We start from the raw sequence: 22737 nt of genomic DNA on the forward strand, positions 1-22737 counted from the left end.
ATTGATGGTTCCTCTCATTGGATACAATCTAAATACAATGAATTGATGAGTTCTCTTTGGATCCTTCATTAAACAAATTCACAACTTCCATTCAAGGGTGGCTTACAAGCAGACCCACAACTATAACAAATACAACAAAAAAATCAACATATTATCCTCTCGGGATTCTAGCAATATTCGCAACAAATATTGATTTTCATTATTTAAGATGTTACAGCTTTCGACTCTTTGTCTGGGCTTTCACATATATTTGGGTGAGAACATGATTAACTTCGGTGACTTAACAATTGTCTACCGCTTGATTCGAGCAATTTTTTTGTATGCTTGGTAGGTTGTGTACAAGCAGGGTTATACTTGATGTGATTTTTCATCAATGCTGATTACAAATGCTGTGCTTTCAAGATTATCTTTGTTGATTTGAATTACATTTCATGATATTTTGATACAACAATAATAAATTTCATATTTAAGGACAAGAATTTCGTTTTCTTGAGTTTTTTGGAGATACATTTAAATAACATTTAAAACATGCATATTTTTTGTGCAATTCAACATAAATAGTATAATAAGAAAACAAAGATATTGTCAAATTTCACTAAAAATTTTTAGTGAAATTTGACAATATCTTTGTTTTCTTATTATGGAGAGATTTCACAACATCACCATCAATTCTACTAATTTTATTATTTAATAAATAGTATATTTTTGGTTGCAGTTTTATTCATACTCTTCCATTAAATAATAGATTACAATAATTTATAACGATATTGCTATATTTTGATACAATTTGCTTGGGATCTCGCACACATTGGCTGGTTGTGAAGAAGAATTATTGAACAGGCTTTGGTTCTGAATTGATTTCTCCAAAAATATAAAACTCACGTGAATTCTATTGGCGGTCGTGGTTCCTTCAGATCAAATTTTGTATGATCGGTGGCTGGTCCAGGCTTCGGTCTTAGCACATGTGGAATTTCAATTAAATATTTCCTTCACACATTAAATTAGGGAATGATTGAATTCTAATTTCTTGAACAATCAATTGATGAATAAATTTACAAAATATATAGATAAATTAGCCTAAGATATTGGCTCACAGATAAAAAATACAAAAATTGAATGAAATTTCACTAATAGGTCTTTGGTAACTTTTCAACAAGGTCTTAATGGTGAGGATTTTGAAAGGGAAGTGTCTTGCCTTCTTCTAAGCCTTTGGCTAGAACCTTTTTCTGAAAATCTCTGTGTAATTAATTTGCATGAAAATTCGCCATTGGTAGAATGATTATGACATAGACATGATGTCAGTGGCAAGCAGTAAAATATAATTCCTTTGATTACAATAATAACTTAATTTGTATAATTTTTCAAATTGCTTAATTCTCTAGATACAGTTCCCCTATACAGTGTACATGCACTAGCATATATGATAAGGCAGATTTGCTGGCTGATAACAGATTAACATATGATGCTTTCAAATGATCATCCCTTTTGGTGCCATTTCTATGACATATGATTGGCTTAGACTTGCCAAATAGAACCATTCACCATGTGACTCAGTTGAATCAATAATTCATAATTTAATATTTCTATACAATTCTCATTATGTTCGAAACTGTTATAATCAACTTTTGCTGCTCTTATCAGTGATTCAATATTCATGCTATGACCTAGTTTGTTATAACAACATTTGGCATTATAATGTAATTTCATGAGTAATAAATAATTTTAAGAATAATGCATACATTTTATTTTTCTATTTGAAACTCTTTATCCTTTTTCGATAGTTCTTAATTTTAGAAATAATATTATAGCTTGCATGAAAACCTGGCATGACATTTATAACATATTGAGTCAGTCAGCTGTGTGTGAGCTGTTACAAAACATCTGATCAATTGTAAACAAAAGTGTAACCTCCAAAAGTTCAATGAGCAATTCACAAATGATTTGTACTTAATTGGCAAAATAATTATAATTTTATTAAATAATTCTTTGAAAAAATGTGTAGTACAAAACAGTACTCTTGTCTTATACGCAGCTGTTGATAAGGAAGCCTTATCACTCGAGTGCTAACTGTTTGTTTGGCAAACCTTCTATTTTATAAGGGTATTATAATTTTTCTGGTTAATTCCCTCCTTTCATGAGATTTACTCAAAAAAATTCATCACAATATCTCTGTTGTTGATTTGAGATCATGTAGAGAATTCTCCAAATAGATAGATTTCTCTTTAACTCCCCTATCAATAATGTCATATAGCTGTTGTAATGTACTGAAGATGTGTTCCTTTTTGATCTCGTTCACTCCAATATTCTTAACTATATTAGATAATTGTGAATTTAAATATGAATGCAGAGATTCACTGACACCCTGTTGATTAATTGCCTAGATTATTCTCTCATTAAAATTGTCAAGATCTGGTTCATTCCATACAATCTCTTTCTTCGCAGCAACTCTCTCGCTTTTACCAATGAATCTGTGCACAATCATTCTGCAACTAAACAATAATTTTACCTTCACATAATTCTTCTATAATTGATGCAATCTCAACATCATAACCCAAGTGTCTAGCAAGTTTTGATGTTTTTAATAAATGAAGTCTGTGAACCGACTCATCATAGTTTTCATAATATTGGTGAATACTAATTCCTAGAAGTATTTTTTGCAAATTTCAATAACCCTGAGCCTGTCTCACTTCCTTTTTCATCAGGAAACAGCATTTGAATTAAGCGAGACTTTACACCACCGTTTCACATATCCTCGTCTATCCAAATGAACTTTTGTTATTGATAAAATCTTTTAGTATTTATTTAGGTATTTTTCATCAAAGAAATATGAATTTGGTCTTTGGGCAAATAACAGTTCTAATAGACCATGTGTAATTCTGAATTTTTGGCTATCAATATAAAAGAAGTAGTTATCAAAGTTAACATTAAACTTACCCATAAAATATAGTTTTCCATTAGAATAATGGGAAATTCCATAAGGAATCAAGTTATCCAATTTTTCACTATGAAATGTATACAAATATTGTCCAAGCACTTGATTCTTTATCCTCTTTATTTTGCTGGATGTATCACTCTCAAGTCTAGTTGAATTAAATATACTTGATTCATAGATCTTTTTCAGCTGCTGATGGTGATGCAACTTCTGTTGTTTCACTAATATCATCATGTTTTTCTCCTTGTTCCTCTCCCAGATCCATACTTTCTTCTTCTCCATCTTCTTCTTCTTCTTGTTCCTCCTTTTCTGGTATAAAACTCTGATCTGATTGTTGAGAGGATTTAGTTTTCCCCATTTCAACTAGAGGTGTGATAATCTGTTTGAAAAGTTTTTCTCTGTAATCGTTAGATTGCTTTTCAAAATTCACAATGCTTCTATGTTTGTCTCTAATAACTTTCCTCAATTTCTTAATCTTATCGATTAGAGCAATGCTAGCGTTTTGTTTTCTACGAGAGATCCTCATTCTTTCACTGCTACTCACTCTCTACTGAATGTCAATAAAGTTATCCAGACCCTGCCTATATTTCCCACTATTAGCTACACATTCAGTCATAATAGTAAGAAAACTTTGCTTGTTAGAATTCCACACATTTGAACACAATTCACTGGAATCTCTGATGCAAATATCTTCACCCACATAGTCTCTATGTATTAATTTCAGTGATAATTGATCAATTTTGAATATAACAATCATATTTGCATTATCTTCAATGTAATCATCAAATATAACTAGAGAATATTGTGGTATTTTGTTCGGGTGTGCAATGTTATCAGGGATATCATTCACATGAAATTCAATACCTTTCATTTTTGAAAAGACTTTTCTTAAAAACAAGTACTTATCTTGATATTGACTTCTAGTATTTGAATAAATATGTTTCAATCTCAATTCATTCTTGGAAAAAATCAAGTTGAACAATAAATTTGTTTTACCGCATGCAGATGGACCCACGATGAGAATTCTAGCATTATGTGGGATCAATGCACCATTCTTACACCATACAGGCTTGTCCTCTTGTGTGATTATCTTATCGAAGTTCAAAATGGTGAGTTTGCTGATGTTGAGAAAGTGAGATATACAAACAGAACGAACTATTTGTATTCGTGTGTCTTGTTCATGCACTAATGAAGCGTTTCTAGGTGACACACATACATGCACTCAGCCATTCAACTTCCAGACAAGTACCACATGCTACTACTTCACACTTCTCTATGACGAAATGAGAAATGAATGAGCAAACATCCAATTCAAGTTGTTTTTATTTAAAAAAAACATGCAATGTAAAGAATATTACAATGATTATTCACAACAGATATGGATAGATAATTATACAATGTACATTATTTACATCATATAATCTTACTCTGATTATTTACAACATATGATACAACAAATGTGGATAGATAATTATACCATGTACATTATTTACAACATATATGATCTTACTCTGATTATTTTACAACATACAATCTTACTCTAATAAGTTCTCTCATCTTATGAATGATGCTTGTGGAAATCCAATCCATTTCACAAGCAACTTATACTTATCTCGTCTCAATATATTTTCTATCAAATAAACATCTCTTTCAGATTCATTCAAATGTGTTTTTTCAATTTCTTCTTGATAAAACCTACCCTGTATTATCTCACCACTAAGATCTTCTAATGAGTAAGTGATAGGTCTTGTGGGATGTATGATCACAATTCAGAAATATTCGGGTGACCAATTCATTAGATATTTTTTATCAAATATCTGTTTCTTTTTAGAAATTCTCACAATATCACCTAGTTTATATTTTGGTTTCAAAACTTTTAATTTGAATCGTCTATTAAATGCAGAGTTTAGTGATTCGAAAATGTGTTTACGATGTTTTTCAGTTACATCTTTAGGTCGCATTCCAATGGAACTGTGTACTGTATTGTTATAATCATCTACAATATTTTGTAAGTTATTAACCCAGTTTTTACTCCCATGTTCAGTTAAAGATCGATATATTTTTGATTTGATTGTATGATTAAATCTCTCAGCGATACTAGCTTTCTTATCAGTAAAAACAGAATAATGCTTGATATTATACTTGTCTAACAAATCTTTCACATGCTTATTGGAATACTCCTTCCCTCCATCTGTCTGGAATAAATGCATATGTTTATTCTTAAGAATAATGGGTTCGAGTGCATTATAAACACATTGTGCAGTCTTATTCTTCAAAGGTATACAATGAGCGTACGTAGTAAAACAATTAATAACAACTAGAATATAACGATATCCTTTATTGAATTTAGATAAGCTAACCATCTCATTCAGATCTGATTGATATAAATCGTTCTCATCCTTCAACTCATATCTACATGTGGGGTAATTCACACGTGTGGCAGAGTGAAGCTCTGCTGATAATTTTGCTCTAATATTACTCATTTTTCTTTGTGTGAAGACACGCTTAGAACAGAATTCGATGTGTTGGTCACTACCTCATTACACACACACACTGATCTGTGCAATCAGTTTGCTATTCTGTAGTGACCGAATGGTAAAGTATCGACTCCATTCTCTGCAATAAAGTGCTTGTCATCGAACTGGCTTAAACAGACCTTTGCACATTCAATTTGATGTATGTTATGATTGTGGGATCTCAACATATTACATTTTTCCATATGCTGGCATCATTCAATCAAACAATCCTTATACAACTCAAAACTAAGTTTTCTATTTTTCACATGTGTCTTCACACCTTTTGCTACACACTTATTTACAGTTTCCTCCTTATTATTAACAAGAAATGAATACAATTTTGCACGTCATCTCACAAAAATTTTTATAGGAATTGAACCAGTTTCATCCTTAAATTTCCCTACAACTTCGTTCCTCTCATTAGAAAAGCATTTGTGCTCAGCCGGGTAGTTTGAGGTGTCAAACAGTTCCAAGTTATCTCTTATCAATTGGTAGACATCGGGTGTCTCCAACGATAAGAGGAAGCTATCTGTATCACTCATACAAAGCTGGATGCGTTGCCATGGTATGATTTTTTGCAATTTACAGTAGAAAAAATCATACATGTGTAGTTTACTCAAATCTAGGATGCAGAAACCTGAATAGATGGGCTTATTCATTTTCAGTTCCAGCTTACGCTTGAAAACTGCAATCACATCTGAACTTATTATCTGCTAGCGTTTACATAGGGGATTTGAAATGTACTTATCTAGATGCTTGACATCTGTTATAATTTGAACATTACATTGTTGCCGATTTCCCTGAATCAATTTTCCAAAACAAAGATTAGACATTTGTTTGAAAAATGAGATTTCAAATTTATTTTTTGCAGCTTGCCTATTACAGGTATTGGACATAATGTAGTTCTTCAACCAAGGCGATTGGGAAAAGCTAATGATGCGATGTACTTTTGTTAATTGCAATCCGAGTTGAAGGTACAGTTTCAAATCCAGGTAATGAACAATGTACCTCACTCGATCAAAAAATGTGTTCATGAGTTTTTTAGTCAGAGTTTGACCGTTCTCATTGGTTTGGTACTTGGAAAACAATTCCATAGGGGGAATTTGATGAAGTGGAGCGGGAGGGAAATTGGCATGCATATCATGTAACTCCTTGGGGTACTTGAGATCACATCCAATAACATAACCAGTTTCTGATTCACTCTCCAAATTTGTAAAGTCAAGAGCATGGATTTCTTCCTCTGAGAGGAACTTGAAATTTCTGTAAGGTAAGAATTGATTCATAGAGTGGGCATACAAAGAATTACAATCTATATAGAGCAAATATTTACTTGGTTTTTTGAGATTGTATGTGTCGGGGATGTGTTTGTTATTGGCTTTGCAGTAACGCTTGCCAATAAACAAAACACCAGCGCACATTCCCATTCAAACATTAGATGAATATTGGGATCGGTAATCAATTGGAGTTCAACCCTAGTGTACTTTAACATGCAATTCCAAGTGTAATGAGCAAGTGAAAGTAAATGAGTCACATTGAGGCCATATGAGCTAAAAAGCGTTGACCTCATTTCTTCGAAAACCTTAACTCATAGCATGATGTCTTGAGCACAGATAGAAATCATGATACTCGCCAAGAGATTTCAACTCTCTTTGTGCATGCTCATATTCTTTGGGGGAGAGGGGTGTAACATTAAGATCATTATAAAAACATTCTATCGGCGGGAGAAAAGTCTCTGTGAATTTTTCAGGGCAAGATATGTACGAATAGGGATATACTCCTTTTTTTAACAAGAGTTGCCTATGATCGAGATCGGGGTCATTAAATACTGAAAACAGACGTTTGAACTTCGATTCCATATCTGCACTATCTACCAAGTTGCACTCTAATACTTCAAAGGATTCATTCATAAATTTATATGAATCTAAAAACTTAATTTCTCCCACTATCAATGTCAAGAATCTTTCTGATGTATTGGCGATACATAAAATTTTTTTCTTACATTTTCTGAGAGCTTTTAGAATAAAATTGCTGTCAAATCTGCTGAAATTATGAAAGTAACAGCTAATCATATTGTCAGTTTGAGTATTTAAATTACATGGCACATGAGCAGCACACAAAAACTTCCCATTTTTGTGTGCATGATGTACACATGATGAACATGTGCATGATGAACAGTACCTTTGTGTCTGTTTCAGTAAAAGCTTCATTGCAAAGGCCACACTTATCAGCATTTTGAAATTTGCATTGCTTATGATCACTTAAATGCTGCATCAGAATTTCGCATTTTATATCCACACTCAATAAATCACCCAGTTTGATTATTTCCTTGAGAAATTTCTCCTTGATCTTTTCATTGATATTACTACTTGATTTATAGAGTACTGGGCCATACGCGATATCTCCATTCACATCAATCATGACGAAACAATTCCAGCACGGAATATGACGCACCGTTTTCTTGGTGTAACTCCTGGTGATAGGTACATCCTCACAATCAGATTTGTTACCATCCATATTCACAACAAATGTTTCCAAATCCACGTAGATTGTACACTTTTTCTTTAAAGTCAAACTGGGTTTTTTAAATTTGATTGTCTCACCCTGTTTTGGGTACAAAGTTCTCTGAGACTGGAACTTTGAACAAAGCTCTAGATGTCTCATCAAATTTGCTTTCCTGTCACAATTTTTAGATTTGTTTGATGTGAATCTGTGAAAACAGAAATTACAAACATCTACTTGAGGAGTATTTTTCGATAGGTGAGAAAGAAGACGCAACAATCCGTTTTTCCCATTCACGGTGTTAATTAAACAAAAATGTGTTTTTCCTGCATTGCCTTTCAACATTAAAAGATTAATTTGGTATTTACGCATACAGAATATGCTTGTTCGATGGGGGAAAAACTTTTTGTTGTCATATGCGATAACATGAATTGTGATATCTCTATTAAGAATTACAAATTTTTCTATGTCGCAATCAGTGGTTGGGAAATTAACTCTGCAAGTGTTCAGCCAGTGAGCAAATTTGCTCAAATATTTCACTGTTAATTTCGAACCCCTATTTGGTTTCTGGTGAAAATAGGCTAGAACACTCCACAGAAAACACTTTTTATCAGAAAGATTCTTGACATTGATAACACATGTCTTATTTTTGATGAACTGGGGTGTTTGAATAAAACGGCTTGATGTGTATATTGGATTATATCTAATCACATTTACATCAAGCAGGTTAATCTTCTTCAACACCCACCCACTACCAAATCAAACAAAGTTATCCAACGAACTTAAAATTTTCCTAACTGCTAACATAAAATGTTCGTTCAACTGATCATAGTTCTCCAACATGTTCATGCCTATGGCCGAGTAACTATGCAGATTCACAATGGATGAAACAGCTTCAGATTCCTCTGATTCTAAAACTACCATCTTATACAATTATACATTTAAAACTAAGAACCATTTCACATTTCCTTCGAAACGTGCAGCATGTTCTCTTATTATCTCAAAAACACGAGCTTTTGAGTTTTCAAGTACTTTTTCAATGTCCGGAGCAACGTTTTCAAAGGAAATGCGATGGCGATTTGCATGTGAACTCACGCCTCTGACCCTGCATTCTCTGGTGTGGTTCATCTCTGCTACTAGCGAGGAGCTGAAAACAAACAAAGAATATATTACTATGGCATAGAATCAGATATAAAAACAAGAAGTGAACATTGATCTAAAATCAGTTGTGATTTGACAAGCTGCAAGTACAGTGCAAACATGTTATCTCAGGATCAGATTTTCATGTACAAACGATTGAGGTTATTAACATTTGATAATCGTTGGAAATTAGAATCAAGTCTGTTGTCACAACAAGATATGTCTAAACAGGGTTTTAAATTTGTGCGTGCACCTGGCATTGTTCAATGTGTGTTTTGCTCAGTATATTTAGAAAATTGGTTGCCAACAGAAGATCCTAGTAAGGAACATGAGCGATGTAGTCCAAATTGTGGATGGCGCGAACAAGATAATATTTCATGCGAAGGGGAGAATTATGATAATAATATTCTACAACAATATGAAGAACAAGTTTTAACTTTCCATTGTCCAGAACCATTCAAGCTCTCGGTATTTATCAATAGAGCAAACTATTTTCCAATAAATGAGTATTTTTTACACAAGAAGTCATATCTGCAATGTGTATATTGCAAATATATTACTGAAAATCCTCATAAAAAAGTGATACATGTTTTGTATATATAAAAAGATGAGCTATAGTGGAAAAGAAAAGGAAAATGTTGAAGAAGCTGTGGAAAAACAAGCTGGATATTGTACAATATGCACTCTGTTGTAGAAGTAATTCCTAATCAGGATCGAGATATTATTGATTTGTTAGGAATGAGTGCATTGTAGTATTAATTTATCAGGAAAGAAGTAAGTTTTGAAGAATCATGATTAGAAAAATAAAGTAAAAATTGTATCATACTTACATTTGATGAATGATGTGATGCCCTCGGTATAAATGTCTCTCTGGTTAGACTCCAACTCTCAGACGTACTACTACTAGTAGCTCTTCACACGCCTTTCTTCCTTGGAGACTGGAGTGATTATGCAGTACTTCACACTCCACACTCGAACTCTGTGAAATGTTGTAAACTTATCTACTCCTGAACCAAACAAACTTAATAATTATTTCATTTAGTCAGTAGATGATGTGCACGATCTTCTCGACAAGACATCAATTACAGCCAGTGCATTGCTCAATGATAATGTAAATAAAGTGCAAAATAGCTTATTCTCTTTTCATGAGGTGAGTCAAGAGATGATTTTTAAAGTGGTTCATAATCTTAAAGTTTCGAAGAGTGAAGATTTCTATGGTCTATCAAGCTGTCTTCTCAAAACTATTGCTCACTCTGTAGTGCCAGTACTGACCATTTGTATAAACAGGTGTATTACACAGGGTGTTTTCCCCAATGTATTAAAAGTCTCCAAAGTTGTTCCTGTTCATAAGAAGGGCTCAAAAGAGGAACCTTCCAGTTATAGACCCATCCAAATAGTACCTGTCTTCTCCAAGGTTCTAGAGATTGTCATGTATATACAGGTGTATGAATACTTAGTAAATCTTGGGGTACTGTCTGAGCATCAATTTGGTTTTGTGAAGGGAAGATACACTACTGACGCCTTTGCTGCACTAATAAAATTTGTAATTGAGTCTTTTGAAAACAGGTGCTTTTCTCAGGCTGCCTTCTGTGACCTGAGCAAGGCATTTGACTGCGTGAATCATGATATTTTGTTTGAAAAATTAGCTTATTATGGAGTCAGTGGAAGGAGCCTCAGTCTTCTTAGATTAAGATTAGATTTGTACCTTGGCGATCGCCAGCAAGTTGTTTGTGTGGGAAATGAGAGATCTGATCTTGCTAAAGTAAAGTACGGGGCCCTGGACCCTGACTGGTGTTTTTTGTTCTCTACAGATTATAATGTTGGACAAATTAATTAAGAAAGTGACTACACATAGCACAATGGAAATTTCATATGCAACAAATTTAATGAATGGAACATCATCATCTTCTTCTTCAACTTCTTCACCATCATCACCTGCAATTCCAATTGATCCTGCACATCATGATACATCTAATTTAGCTTGTGGAAGACCTCATAATAATTGTAGTAGTAGTAGTGATTTATATATAATAGACATTCAAGGATTTAAAGACAATAATGGAGAACTAGTTGCAAAAGAACTTGTAATTCTAGAGTCTACAAGTGATGAAGTTAGTGGACACCAAAGTGTAGTGACTAATCATTATTTTTTGAACAACTGTATCCAAATACCTACTTTTCAACAAGTAAAAACAATCATAATAATGGTTTACAATATAAACATGGACTGCAGTGAGGGGAGCGTGGTCTAATAGGTCAACAGCAATTACTACCCTACACTAGTTTTAAAAAAGTTATTGTTGATGTAATTGAAGGGTTTAAAACAATGACTCTCCTATACAAACAATTGGATGGTTTGTTTCTCTCAAACACAATTCACGATTATGTTCAAATTATTGATATTTTGTGTGAGTATGCTTCTGATTTTAGTCCACCAAACCTTGATGGACTGTTAAAGAAATGTGGTAGCTCAGTTTCACATGTCTATTGTGAAGAACATCATTTACTTACATTATTGGAGGAAATATGTCTATGTATACAAGAGTTTCTTGCATCTACAACACAGCGGAATAGTGTTAATAATGATTTGCCTTTGTCTTCATCATCATCATCATCATTGTTGGGTGCTGATAGACATAACTAAAGATGTTCATTGCAGATTGTCCATTCTTTGCATGGCTACATCAAAAAATCAATGTTGAAATTAAATATGAATATGTAATTGATTTATGTAATAACTATTGTATATATAAATGTACTTTGTGTGTGTGTGTGTTAAACCAATATATATTATTTTATTGTCTCTCTCTCTCTCTCTTCTCTCCCTCTCTCTCTCTCTCTTCTCTTTTCCTACTCCACTTACTGCTCAAGAGAATATGAGTGAAACAGGGGTTTGTTTATGCAACCCGCTTCACATCAAATCAATACTTGGACTGGGGTGACACAGAAAATGCTTCCTTACTGGGTAAGGAGGAAATCAATAGTGTTGGTGTTCGATTGCTGCTACTACTTATTAATATTCAATTTCAATATCCTATTAGATGCACAACAATTGTGTCTGAAATCAAATCAATACTTGGACTGGGGTGGGGTGACACTGAGCATGCACATGCACCCACTTATGGTGGGAAAAGATTTTGTGGTTATGTGGGGGGGGGGCAAAACAGCTGATTTGAATTTGGAGTTCCCCTTTTCACCCTACTCTCATCACTGCTATCCTCATATCCTCTACTCATATTATACTTCTTACCCTCATCCTCTTCAAATGCCTGCTTTCTTGCTTTCCATAGTTATTATCCAACTCCTGAGGTGCCTGCTATTGGACTTGAAACTTCTCCAGTTTGATATGATTCAAATGTTGATGACTCTTCATCAATGCTGGTGAGTTGGAGCTTATGTTTTGCTTTCCTTGCACCAGTAAGTCCACACGTTGTATATGGGGCATGTTTAACAATTGGTGTTGTCAGTGGAGTAGGATATATGCTATGTGTTGATTCTGCTGAGGATGGGCGATGTTCTGATGATGGCAACTGTAGCTTGGATTGTCTCTGCCTTCTCTTCACATGCCTGGAGTGCATTTTTATTCTAGGCTTTAAATACCTGGGATGCTTCTTGAATGATCTTAATGGAGGTAGTTGTGGCTGTTGAACTGGCAGCTGTTGGGGAGTTTCGACTAGGTTGGCTAGTGGCTCAGCTAGAGGTTTGAAGTGTTCCACATATTTCTCTTCTGCAATCCATCCACTCAGCATGATTTCTTTATGCCTCCTTTTGATTTCATGCTCAGCCTAGCAATCTCAAATATTGTAGGAGCAACCTCCTCCAACATTGGCTAAAGATGTCGTTGTTTGATGTATATACTGGACATATTCTGAGGCCTGAGAGTTTGAGCTCAGCTATCTATACATCTTGGACTCACCCCAATTGCTGAGTGCGACTGAACAGTGACTGTTGGAGGACTCTCTTGGAGGACTTGCCAAGGACTAGTGCTGGAGAAGGATTCTACTACCTGGAACATCACCTGCTTGACATGGGGCCAAGGAGAAACATCATGGATACATCACTTTTCTGCATGCTCAATATAGTGAACAACTTGGATTATAAAACAGAGATATATCTGTTTGTAGTAAACTTTTGAATGAGATAGATGATGAGTTGATCAATAAAGAACTAATTGTATCCCAAACTATATACTTATTACCATCTCCTTAGATATAGTTTAGCTATTAGTACATTAGGATGCTGAGTGCCACTGACTGAACAGTGACTGAACACTGACTGACCACTGACTGAACAGTGACTGATCAGTGATTGAACACTGACTGGTCACTGACTGACCACTGAGAGGAGCTGAGTGGATGACCCAACCCTGCCATACAGACATGTTGAATACTGATAGAGAGACTGGTGAGCATGCTCATTAGTGACAGGAGGAGTGGTATAGTCATTGAAAATGTCTATATTGCATGAGTCATGTCACAGGAGGAGATGGAGTCATTGAAAATGTCTATCCTGAATGCTATTTTGATCTAGAGTGACAGGTCATCCACCCATGGATATCTTGATCCAGAGTGGCTGGTCTCCCATGGACATCTTGAGCTAGAGTGACAGGTCCCCCCATGGAAGCCCAAAATGCTGATTGGTGGGCATGGCCATTAGTGACAGGGAGGGTGGAGTGGAAGTTGTTGAAACAGCCTTTGTTGAAAGTATGGTAAGGTAATTTCTTACCTATATGGAAATATCTTGTTAATAAAGATAGTTATCAGAGAATTTCAAAGGACTTTTCATATAATCAGAATATATCAATTGCAATAGAGAATATTTTTTTCCAGTTATAAATAATTTCAGGAGGGGCTCTTTGGAAACAAGGTTTGGGTGGTCCAGCATAGGTTTGGTGACCTTAAACATCGAAAAAAAAGGTCAAGGGTGTCCCAGAATGCCCCTCTTCTCACTACTGATGTAAAATATTGTCTACAACTAAAATAGTTGTTGATTTATTTTTATGATGATAAAAATTGTCCACAACCAGGATTATTTAGTTATCTGTAACAAAGACAATAATATGTTGGGGTGTTTCGGTGATTAAACTGTACTGGACAGTTGGGCCAGAACTTGTGTTGGATAAGACATCGGTTTCCTTTTATATAAATCATAGGTAGCCCTGTATAAATTTATCCTAACATAACTAATTCTAATATGAGAAGGGAAAATATAATGACTTGAAAGCATTTTGGCTAACTGAGAAATATGTAATAGGCAACACTTCAAGCATATTACAGAGCTCGAACATGACAAACAATCAAACCTTATAATACTAATAATAAAGAAACACCATACCAAAAATCCAGAATTATCGTTAATGCATGAAAAATCATACAATGTGCTCGGGAGGTTAGATTGAAAGACATCTTATAAATTAGGAATTACAGAAAAATTACCAAGAGAAAAACAAGAACACATAGCATATTTTGCTTTCACTGAGTTTACACCTACTACAAAATTAATATAAGTTTCAAGAAGTTGGCAGAAATAAAACTTTAGAATAAATTTATCAAAGGACATTGCAACGAGCACATTTCAAGAGACCATCTCATGGCAGAAGAGAGAGCAAGTCTAAAAGGAAAACGGATATGCAAAACAATTAGTTTTGCATTGCCAACTGCACCAAATAAAACACATATTCTAGAGTTTAATTAATTTAGGTCAGTTCTAAGTCATTGCTGTATATAATTTTAAGTTTTGATAATAAATTTATATTTCTCAAATGTATTTTAATAATTTATTAAACCAAAATGGATCTTTTCCAAATAACTAATGAATTGATATCGAATATCAATGTTTGAAGAAAAGATCGATGTTCGATATTTTGTGTTCGATTAAAATCGATCTACATTAACAGCGCACAATTTGAAATTCTAAAAGTGTAAAAGTATTGTAATATTGTAATATTACAATGTATTGATATTGAAGATTTTTTAAAAATAATTTACCTAATCAATTTCATAAATCAATTTAATAATAATGAGATGATTCAATTCAATTATTCTATATAATCATGAAAATCTGGGACCGAGCTTCGCTCTGGAGTACAAAAGCATAAAAAGAAATTATAATAACATTAATTTATACAGAAATGTTCTATCTAATCACAGTAAATAAAGACCTATTCCCAGGAATGCAAAAACTTCCCTCATAAAGACCCATTTGCACAGAAACTGGTTGAATTTTGATTCTGATTAACTTAATGTGAAACAAATCAGAGAAGACCATTCCAAAAAAAAGATCTACTGGAATTAATCCTCAATTACACGCATAGCAGCATAGCGTACCACACTTCTGCATATTCGTTTTTCTAAGGTGGCTTCAATAGCTACCATTTTCCAGTGCTTCCACGTTTTCTTTCATCATACCTTTCCGTAGTAGATGACAGTGTTGGTGGGAGTCTGGGGGCATTTCTTCGGTGTGCAGCTGACTGTTGAAGTGGGAAGACCTCATTTGCAAGATAAATAAAATTCACAATTGCACTCAATGATATTTTTTTATTATATTATCCTTTTTAAATGTTATTTTCCTTCAATGCTGAAGTTGATAACCACTTCTCCTTAAATACTAATATTATTATTTTGTATTTTCATAAAAGCTTGTTTTCTCTGCTAAACCAACAATTATATTTCACCAATGTACAATTTTCTCAATTTCCATTTGAATAATATCATATCAAAGAAGTTTTTCTCATTTTCATCATCCATGTACAGCTCAATTTCTATGAAATAACTTTAAATAAAGCGGCATTCAGTGCAGCACACGTGTAATATCATTATAAGGCGCCTAGCGTGTAGTTGAGGGTTAATCAGGATTGGAAATAACCCAGCTTTTTTGCAACCGGCAATAAGTACCTGATTGAATGATAACAAAAGTTCAACAGCTGAGTCATAATCAGAAATGAACTAAAAAAACGACGTTTTTGGGCCACTCTTTACCTAGCACAAGGGAATTTTGCATGAAAAAAATGGTTCTGGACTTACCTTATGTATCAAAATAATATATTAAAAATAAGAACTACACTATTAATTAAAGCAAGCACCAATGTATTTAGTGACTGGTCTATATGTTGTCTTCACCTGAATTGTATAGGTATGCATATGAGATAAGGAAAAAAATTATTACAGAGTAAGAGTAATGTAGCCTGATGTAATTCTCTCTTTTCTTCCAATAGCCTATATTTTATACTTTCTATTTCCCAGAATTGGCAACTCATTTAAAAAGCAGCAGATACGTACGAAGACCTAGGAGTTCACGACAACAACACTGAATGTGCTGTAAATAGGTATTAACTTGGAGGCAACTGGCACCACAATCGAAAATCCTCAACTTGGAGACAATTGGCACCACAATCGAAAATCCTGAACATGGAGACAACTGGCACCACAATCGAAAATCCTGAACATGGAGACAACTGGCACCACAATCGAAAATCCTTATTCTCAACACACAAATATGCAGTAATATACTTTATCCTGCAGTAAGCTATAATATTATTTCGAGAGAGAAGAATCAAATAATTTATAAGCATTGCAATTGTTGGTAATTTGAAATATTTATTGATGAATAGGCCTACATCAATTCTAATTCCTTATTGATTTCTATGCAATGAAAAACTAAAAAAAAATCACTTCTATGAGTTTGGTGAAATACTGGAACTGCTGGTTTAAAAGCTGTCTATTTTGCATTCATAAAATTTATTTTTGAATTAGAGGTAGCAATCTGGGGTAGGGCTTTTGACAGTAGATCATCGTTCTCTCACATACACACTACCAATCGGACCAATCAGCAAAGGTCACAGTTAAGCCTATTCTCCGTTCAAATTTACTTCGGACTTGGGATGGACATGTGCAGCAGAGAAGGCATAAGGCATACAACAGTGGCAGGGATATAACGGCGGCTATGTTACCGTTGTGTACTGGCCAGCGTTCTCTAATTTCCAGTGAGTATTCAAGCGCTCATATTAAACTTAGGAAGTATCCTCTCTGCAATCACAGACTCGACTGACTCTATTTGACAAATTGACAGCCACACTCCCACCTATGACTCAATCCATCACTGCAATTGATTGATCTCCCCCCATTTCTCTGCGCCACTAGAAGCTCCTCCAAGTCTGAAGAAGATTTGCACAGAGTAGGCCTATAGTTTATACAATGCCAATTGGCGAGTCAAACAATAATAATTTTCATCACATGGTTGCCAATTGTCCAAGGCCAGTCCAGCTGTATGATAATATGTTTCTACAGCACTAACTATTGCCACCACAGTCGAAAACTGTGTAAGACAAAAACATGGCCAAATGCTTGTCAACTGTTGTGTCCCATGAGGACTTGAAACGAATGTTAAACTATGCAAGGATTTTTTTTGAGTAAGGTCATTTCAAGACGTACCACGAAACAATTTTATTTTAGTTTTCACTCCAGCTGTACCAAAACCATGAACGCTTATGGCTTTGGCAATTGCCGTGCATTCTTATCCTTATAGGCCTACAATTTGTTTCTCTGATCCCATAAACTTCTTTGATCTTGATAAAGGTCAAGAAATTTAATATCCATATCGTCCCCCCATTTAGGTGCCATTCCCGTTGGAACTTTGGAAAACGTCTAACCTAACCTATAAAACATCTCACACAATGGATTGTTTTGACTGAACTGGCCTAAAACAAGACAGAGCACCGGCCTACACCATTCATACAGCGCCAAATGGCACAACAATTTAAATTCCGAGTGGTGAGGGGCTCGCTAGGCCCAGCCTGTTGTCCTCAGTCTACTCCCGGAGACAGTTGAATTTTCGGCCAATTGTCGAGACAGTTGTCTATAAGAAGCCAATAATTTTATGCAAGTCAGTTTCCTTATGACAATTGTCTCGTCAATTTGCATCATATAAACTATGCTTTATCACAGAGTTATTCAAAAGAATTTTGTGTTTCCTGTAACAATCAGCTGATTGCGACCATGTATCGATCAGCTGATTGTGTGCCAGCAGTATTCAACTTGCAAGATTCAACTAACTAATCTTGCCTATATCATAGAGAAACAATAGCATAAGCTATTATGCTATTGTTTCTCTATTCTTATTCCAAGAATTTAACGTTTTGACTGTGAGACATCATTTGAAAAAAAAATTCACTTGAAAAAGTTCAGAAAATTTTTTTTGATCAATAATAACACACAAAAAGTTTCCAACCAAATCTAACTTATATAGGCCTACAAGGTTTATGAAACTAAACTCTTTGCTGATGAAATTCAATAGATTTTGTACAGGCAACAAGGCAAGTTCATGGACATGTTCTATTTGAATCTTTCAATCTCCAATTCAGAATGAGTAATAATGAATTAGATGATTGGATGATGAGTAAATATAAATTTTCAGTGATAACCTTATTAAGAAACCCCCATTTATTATTTCGAATCTCTTTTCAATATAGTTCACCAACAGACAATGTTCAGGATCCCTTTGATTTAAAACATATATACCTATTTTATACTCTTGAAGATACTTCTGATTATTACAGTCAAGGCCTATAGGCAGTAACTGTAGTTACTTTCAATAAGTCTGTATCATGTTATTCTCCAGTTCTTATTATTCATATGTTCACTCAAATACTGAGAATACATCAACCAGAAAACTGTTGAATATACAATTCTGAATCATATATCCAAATAATAATAATTTCAGATGATGATTTATATTTGGACTATTTGTGACAAAATTGAGAAATACTGTAAAAGTAGTTTTGGGCAGTAGCTAGTAGGCCTGGCTGATTTTGTTTCTGAATATTGCACTACCTGTTTGCTCATCCAATAAATTATTATATAGGCTATAATAAAAATGATACCAATACATGAACCAATAATAATATAATAATAAAAATAGGAATAGAAATAAAAATCTAGTATGATTTATAATAAGTATGATTCACTTCATATCACTTGAAAATGGCATCAATATTGAAACATGTTGTGATAAATATTTCAAAAAAAGGTACTGAGATTTTTATTCTTATTTCTATTCATATAGTAATATTATATAGCAAAAACAAATCCAATAAGCTTGTTTAATTATCACCTTCAACTGATATTACTGATTTGGTTCTATTAACTAAAGAACGGGGACACCATATCTTACTTTTAAAAATGTACCAATTTTATTTGTAGGCTATCTTTTGCTTGTATTGTATATTATTTGATTTTTACTCAATTATCCAGGATTAGAAAACTCTCAGAAAAGTGCCACAGACTTCAGCACAAACGGTTCCAATTCTAATTTCTACAACAGTCCAGAATGTAGCCCATGTATATAGGCCTAATATTGAGCTGCATTTACACCAAAGCTATTAACAAAATGTTGATAACTTAATCGTTATAGATTATATCAATTTGAACGGAACTTGACAATTACATATGTGTATCATATGTATGATAAGTTGTGTTCAATCTAATAGAATCTATGATAGAGGTATTCACAATGTTGTCTCAGCCAGCCAAAGTGCTATTTGATAACTCTGGAATGTGAACGCCCCATCTAAAACCAACTGCTATAAGGTAACTGCAATAGCAGTCCAATCGAAAATTTGTGTAACTCCAAAGCTCCATAACTCCATTCTTGTAAAGTTTTTAACCTCACTTTTGCTATCAAATATGATCGAAACAAAAATGGCTGCCGTTTTGAAAGAGTTAGCGAACTCAAACCTGCGCGGTCCAAGCGGATAATTTGTACATGTAACTCAAAGTTTTTTACCTCACTTTTGCTACCAAATATGATCTAAACAAATATGGCTGCCGTTTTAAAAGAGTTAGCTAGAGTTAGCGGACTCAAACCTGCGCTATCTGCTATCTCGTCCGCTATTTTTTTTCTAATGCACCACTATAGCATTGAGTTAACACAGACTTAGTAAATAGCAGGAGTTTAGGGGATAGCTCAACTTAGCCAGCATCTGGCATCTTTTGTAAAATTTTCAAAATTCCAAACATTTATAAGGGCACGTCGAGGGATGAAATGACTGGGGACTGGCTGCAGTGAAGTCGTTAGCCTCGCCCAGGTAGGCACGTCTCTCACACTCAAATATAATGTGGTTCACTGTCTGCTCCATCGCCCCACAGTCGCATACTGGGAAGTCTGTGAGTCCTCATTTGAAAAATGATGCATTGCATCTCCCATGCTGGGTTCGAAACCTCTTGAGTGTCACCCAGATGTGCCGGGGGAGCTCGAATCAAGGAGGCCTTAGTGTGCATGAGAAATAGCTCTCCGGTATTCCGGGGGGCACCTCCTCTCACCATCTTCTGTTCAGAGAGAACCTCTCATCTCTCAATTGCTCTGCCATCCTGACCGCTGGCCTTCTGGACTTCAGCTCCCTTCTATATAAATCCGGAATGTCCTGATGGATTGGGAGTAGATGATTGTACGAAATCCTTTCATAGAGCCGAGGTAGAGCTTGTGCTCTGCGAAGAGGAAGTGAGGGTCCAACATTGTGAATACCCCGAAAGTTAACATTTTGTTAGTAACTTTGGTGTAACGGCAGCTATATTGTAACTTTCACATTTCAGAATAATACTCTTATTTGCAATCCAAAACAGAAGAAACACATTTTTTCAATTTCTTTTTAACTTATTAATTTTTTGTTATAATTATTTAATAAAAAACTATTGGAAGAATCAAAACTTTGAAGAAACTGTGGAAATTTGAAAAAAGAGAAACTCAAATACAGTATATTGTTCATACTTTTTTGCTTGTATCTGTTTTTCCTCTGTTATTTTTCTTGTAAAATTAGATTTGTACGATTAAAAATTGAAGAAAAAATGAATATTGATCAAGAGTGATAGTGGCCTAGGTTACAAGTAGCTATTATGTAGACACCTACGGTATAGTGAGAGTCATGCAATAAAGTCAGCTCCTGATCAACATTGGTTTGCTATCCTTGTCTGTCATTGGACAAAGCAGACAGCTCTATCCCTCTTATGATTGCCAAATTGTTCTCAGGATATCAAGAAATATAATGATAATGAACTACCTACCATGATATTTAATTTCAATTATGAAAATGAACTATTAAATTATGAGAAGATATATTTTCTTGACAAACATTACATATTTCAGCTGAAATTAACCATTACCAATCAATAATAATAAATATTATATATCTGAATAGCTTGAATCACAGCTATCTTCTATATAGGGCAGTGGAAGCAGAAAAACGTTGAAAATGCATTTTTATAAAACCCACTGGCTTCATAATATGAATATCACTATAAGGACAATTTTCCAAAACTTAAGATCTGTCCAGTTGTCAGTAATATGGTTTCAGTGATGAACTATAATCAATAATATTTTATGTTTGGAATTGGGTCATTTGTTTCCAGTAGATGGATGGAAATCAATTTTGAAATAATTTGTTGCATTATTTGTTATTTAATTTTAATGCAGTTTCATCTGAAATTTTAGAATTTAGAATTTTGTGTTTGAAATTGGGTCATTTGTTTTCAGTAGATAGATGAATATAAATTTTGAAATAATTTGTTGTATTGCTTATTATTGAATTTTGATGCTATGCTAGAGTTACATCTGAAATTTTGGAATTTAGGATTTTGTGTTTGAAATTGGGTCATTTGTTCTCAGTAGATAGATGAATAATAATTTTGAAATAATTTGTTGTATTGTTTGTTATTGGATTCAAATGCTATGCTAGAGTCTCATCTAAAATTTTAGAATTTTATGTTTGAAATTGGGTCATTTGTTTTCAGTGGATAGATGAATATGAATTTTGAAATGATTTCTTGTATTGTTCATTATTGAATTTCAATGCAATACTAGTTTTTTATCTGAAATTTCAGAATTCAGGATATTATGTTTGAAATTGTGTCATTTGCTTTCAGTAGATGAATGAATAAGAATTTTGAAATAGTTTGTTATTGAAATTTAATGCTATGCTAGAGTTTCATCTGAAATTTTAGAATTTAGAATTTTATGTTTGGAATTGGGTCATTTGTTTTCAGTGGATATATATATTTATTTATTTCATTGACAATTTATTACAAATAATAATTATAATAAATATAATATGTTTGGGAGAAGACAACAGGCATAGCCCAAAACTGTCTCCTCCCAAATTTTTACAAATAAAAGTTTCAAAAAATAATAAGGTTGAGATTTCACTTTCACTTCAAAAAGTCCAATTTTCACTTCAAAACTAATGACTAAACTAAAAATTTTGAATTTTAGATGAAAATAAATTTAAAATAATTTATTGTATTGTTCATTTATTGAATTCCAATGCTATGTTAGTTTCATCTTGGATTGAAAGATTGTATAATTATTGGAAATAAGAAGTTTGAGTTGATTTTCCATTTGAGTTAGCTCTCAAATGTGTTGTAGCATCGTTAAGTATATTATAATTTTTTTTTGTGTGTGTGTGTGTCTTTAATTGAATAAAATATTATTGAATAATTTGTGGAATAATTTTTCACACAATCATCTTTCTTGCCATGCTACTACATTTCATGAAAATTACTTTTGGATCTAGTAAAGGAAAAATATGTATATACACCGTGTTCCAGGATGAGGTTTATCACAAGTTAAATTTTATATTAGGCTACTTGCCCACTCATGCACCCA

General features: G+C 33.8%; 1 protein-coding gene across 1 annotated transcript in view; it reads left to right on the forward strand.

Annotated features, from left to right (window-relative positions):
- The window catches only part of LOC120354268 (putative mediator of RNA polymerase II transcription subunit 26), a 161377-nt gene extending 138844 nt beyond the window's left edge, over positions 1-22533 (forward strand). Inside the window, exon 6 of the mRNA XM_039441162.1 lies at positions 16329-22533. Within this exon, the coding sequence (XP_039297096.1) occupies positions 16329-16396 (68 nt within the window). The 3' untranslated portion in view covers positions 16397-22533. The remainder of the gene's footprint in view (positions 1-16328) is intronic.
- Positions 22534-22737: the final 204 nt, after the last annotated feature.

Source organism: Nilaparvata lugens, chromosome 14 (assembly GCF_014356525.2).
Source record: "Nilaparvata lugens isolate BPH chromosome 14, ASM1435652v1, whole genome shotgun sequence".
Lineage (NCBI taxonomy): Eukaryota > Metazoa > Arthropoda > Insecta > Hemiptera > Delphacidae > Nilaparvata > Nilaparvata lugens.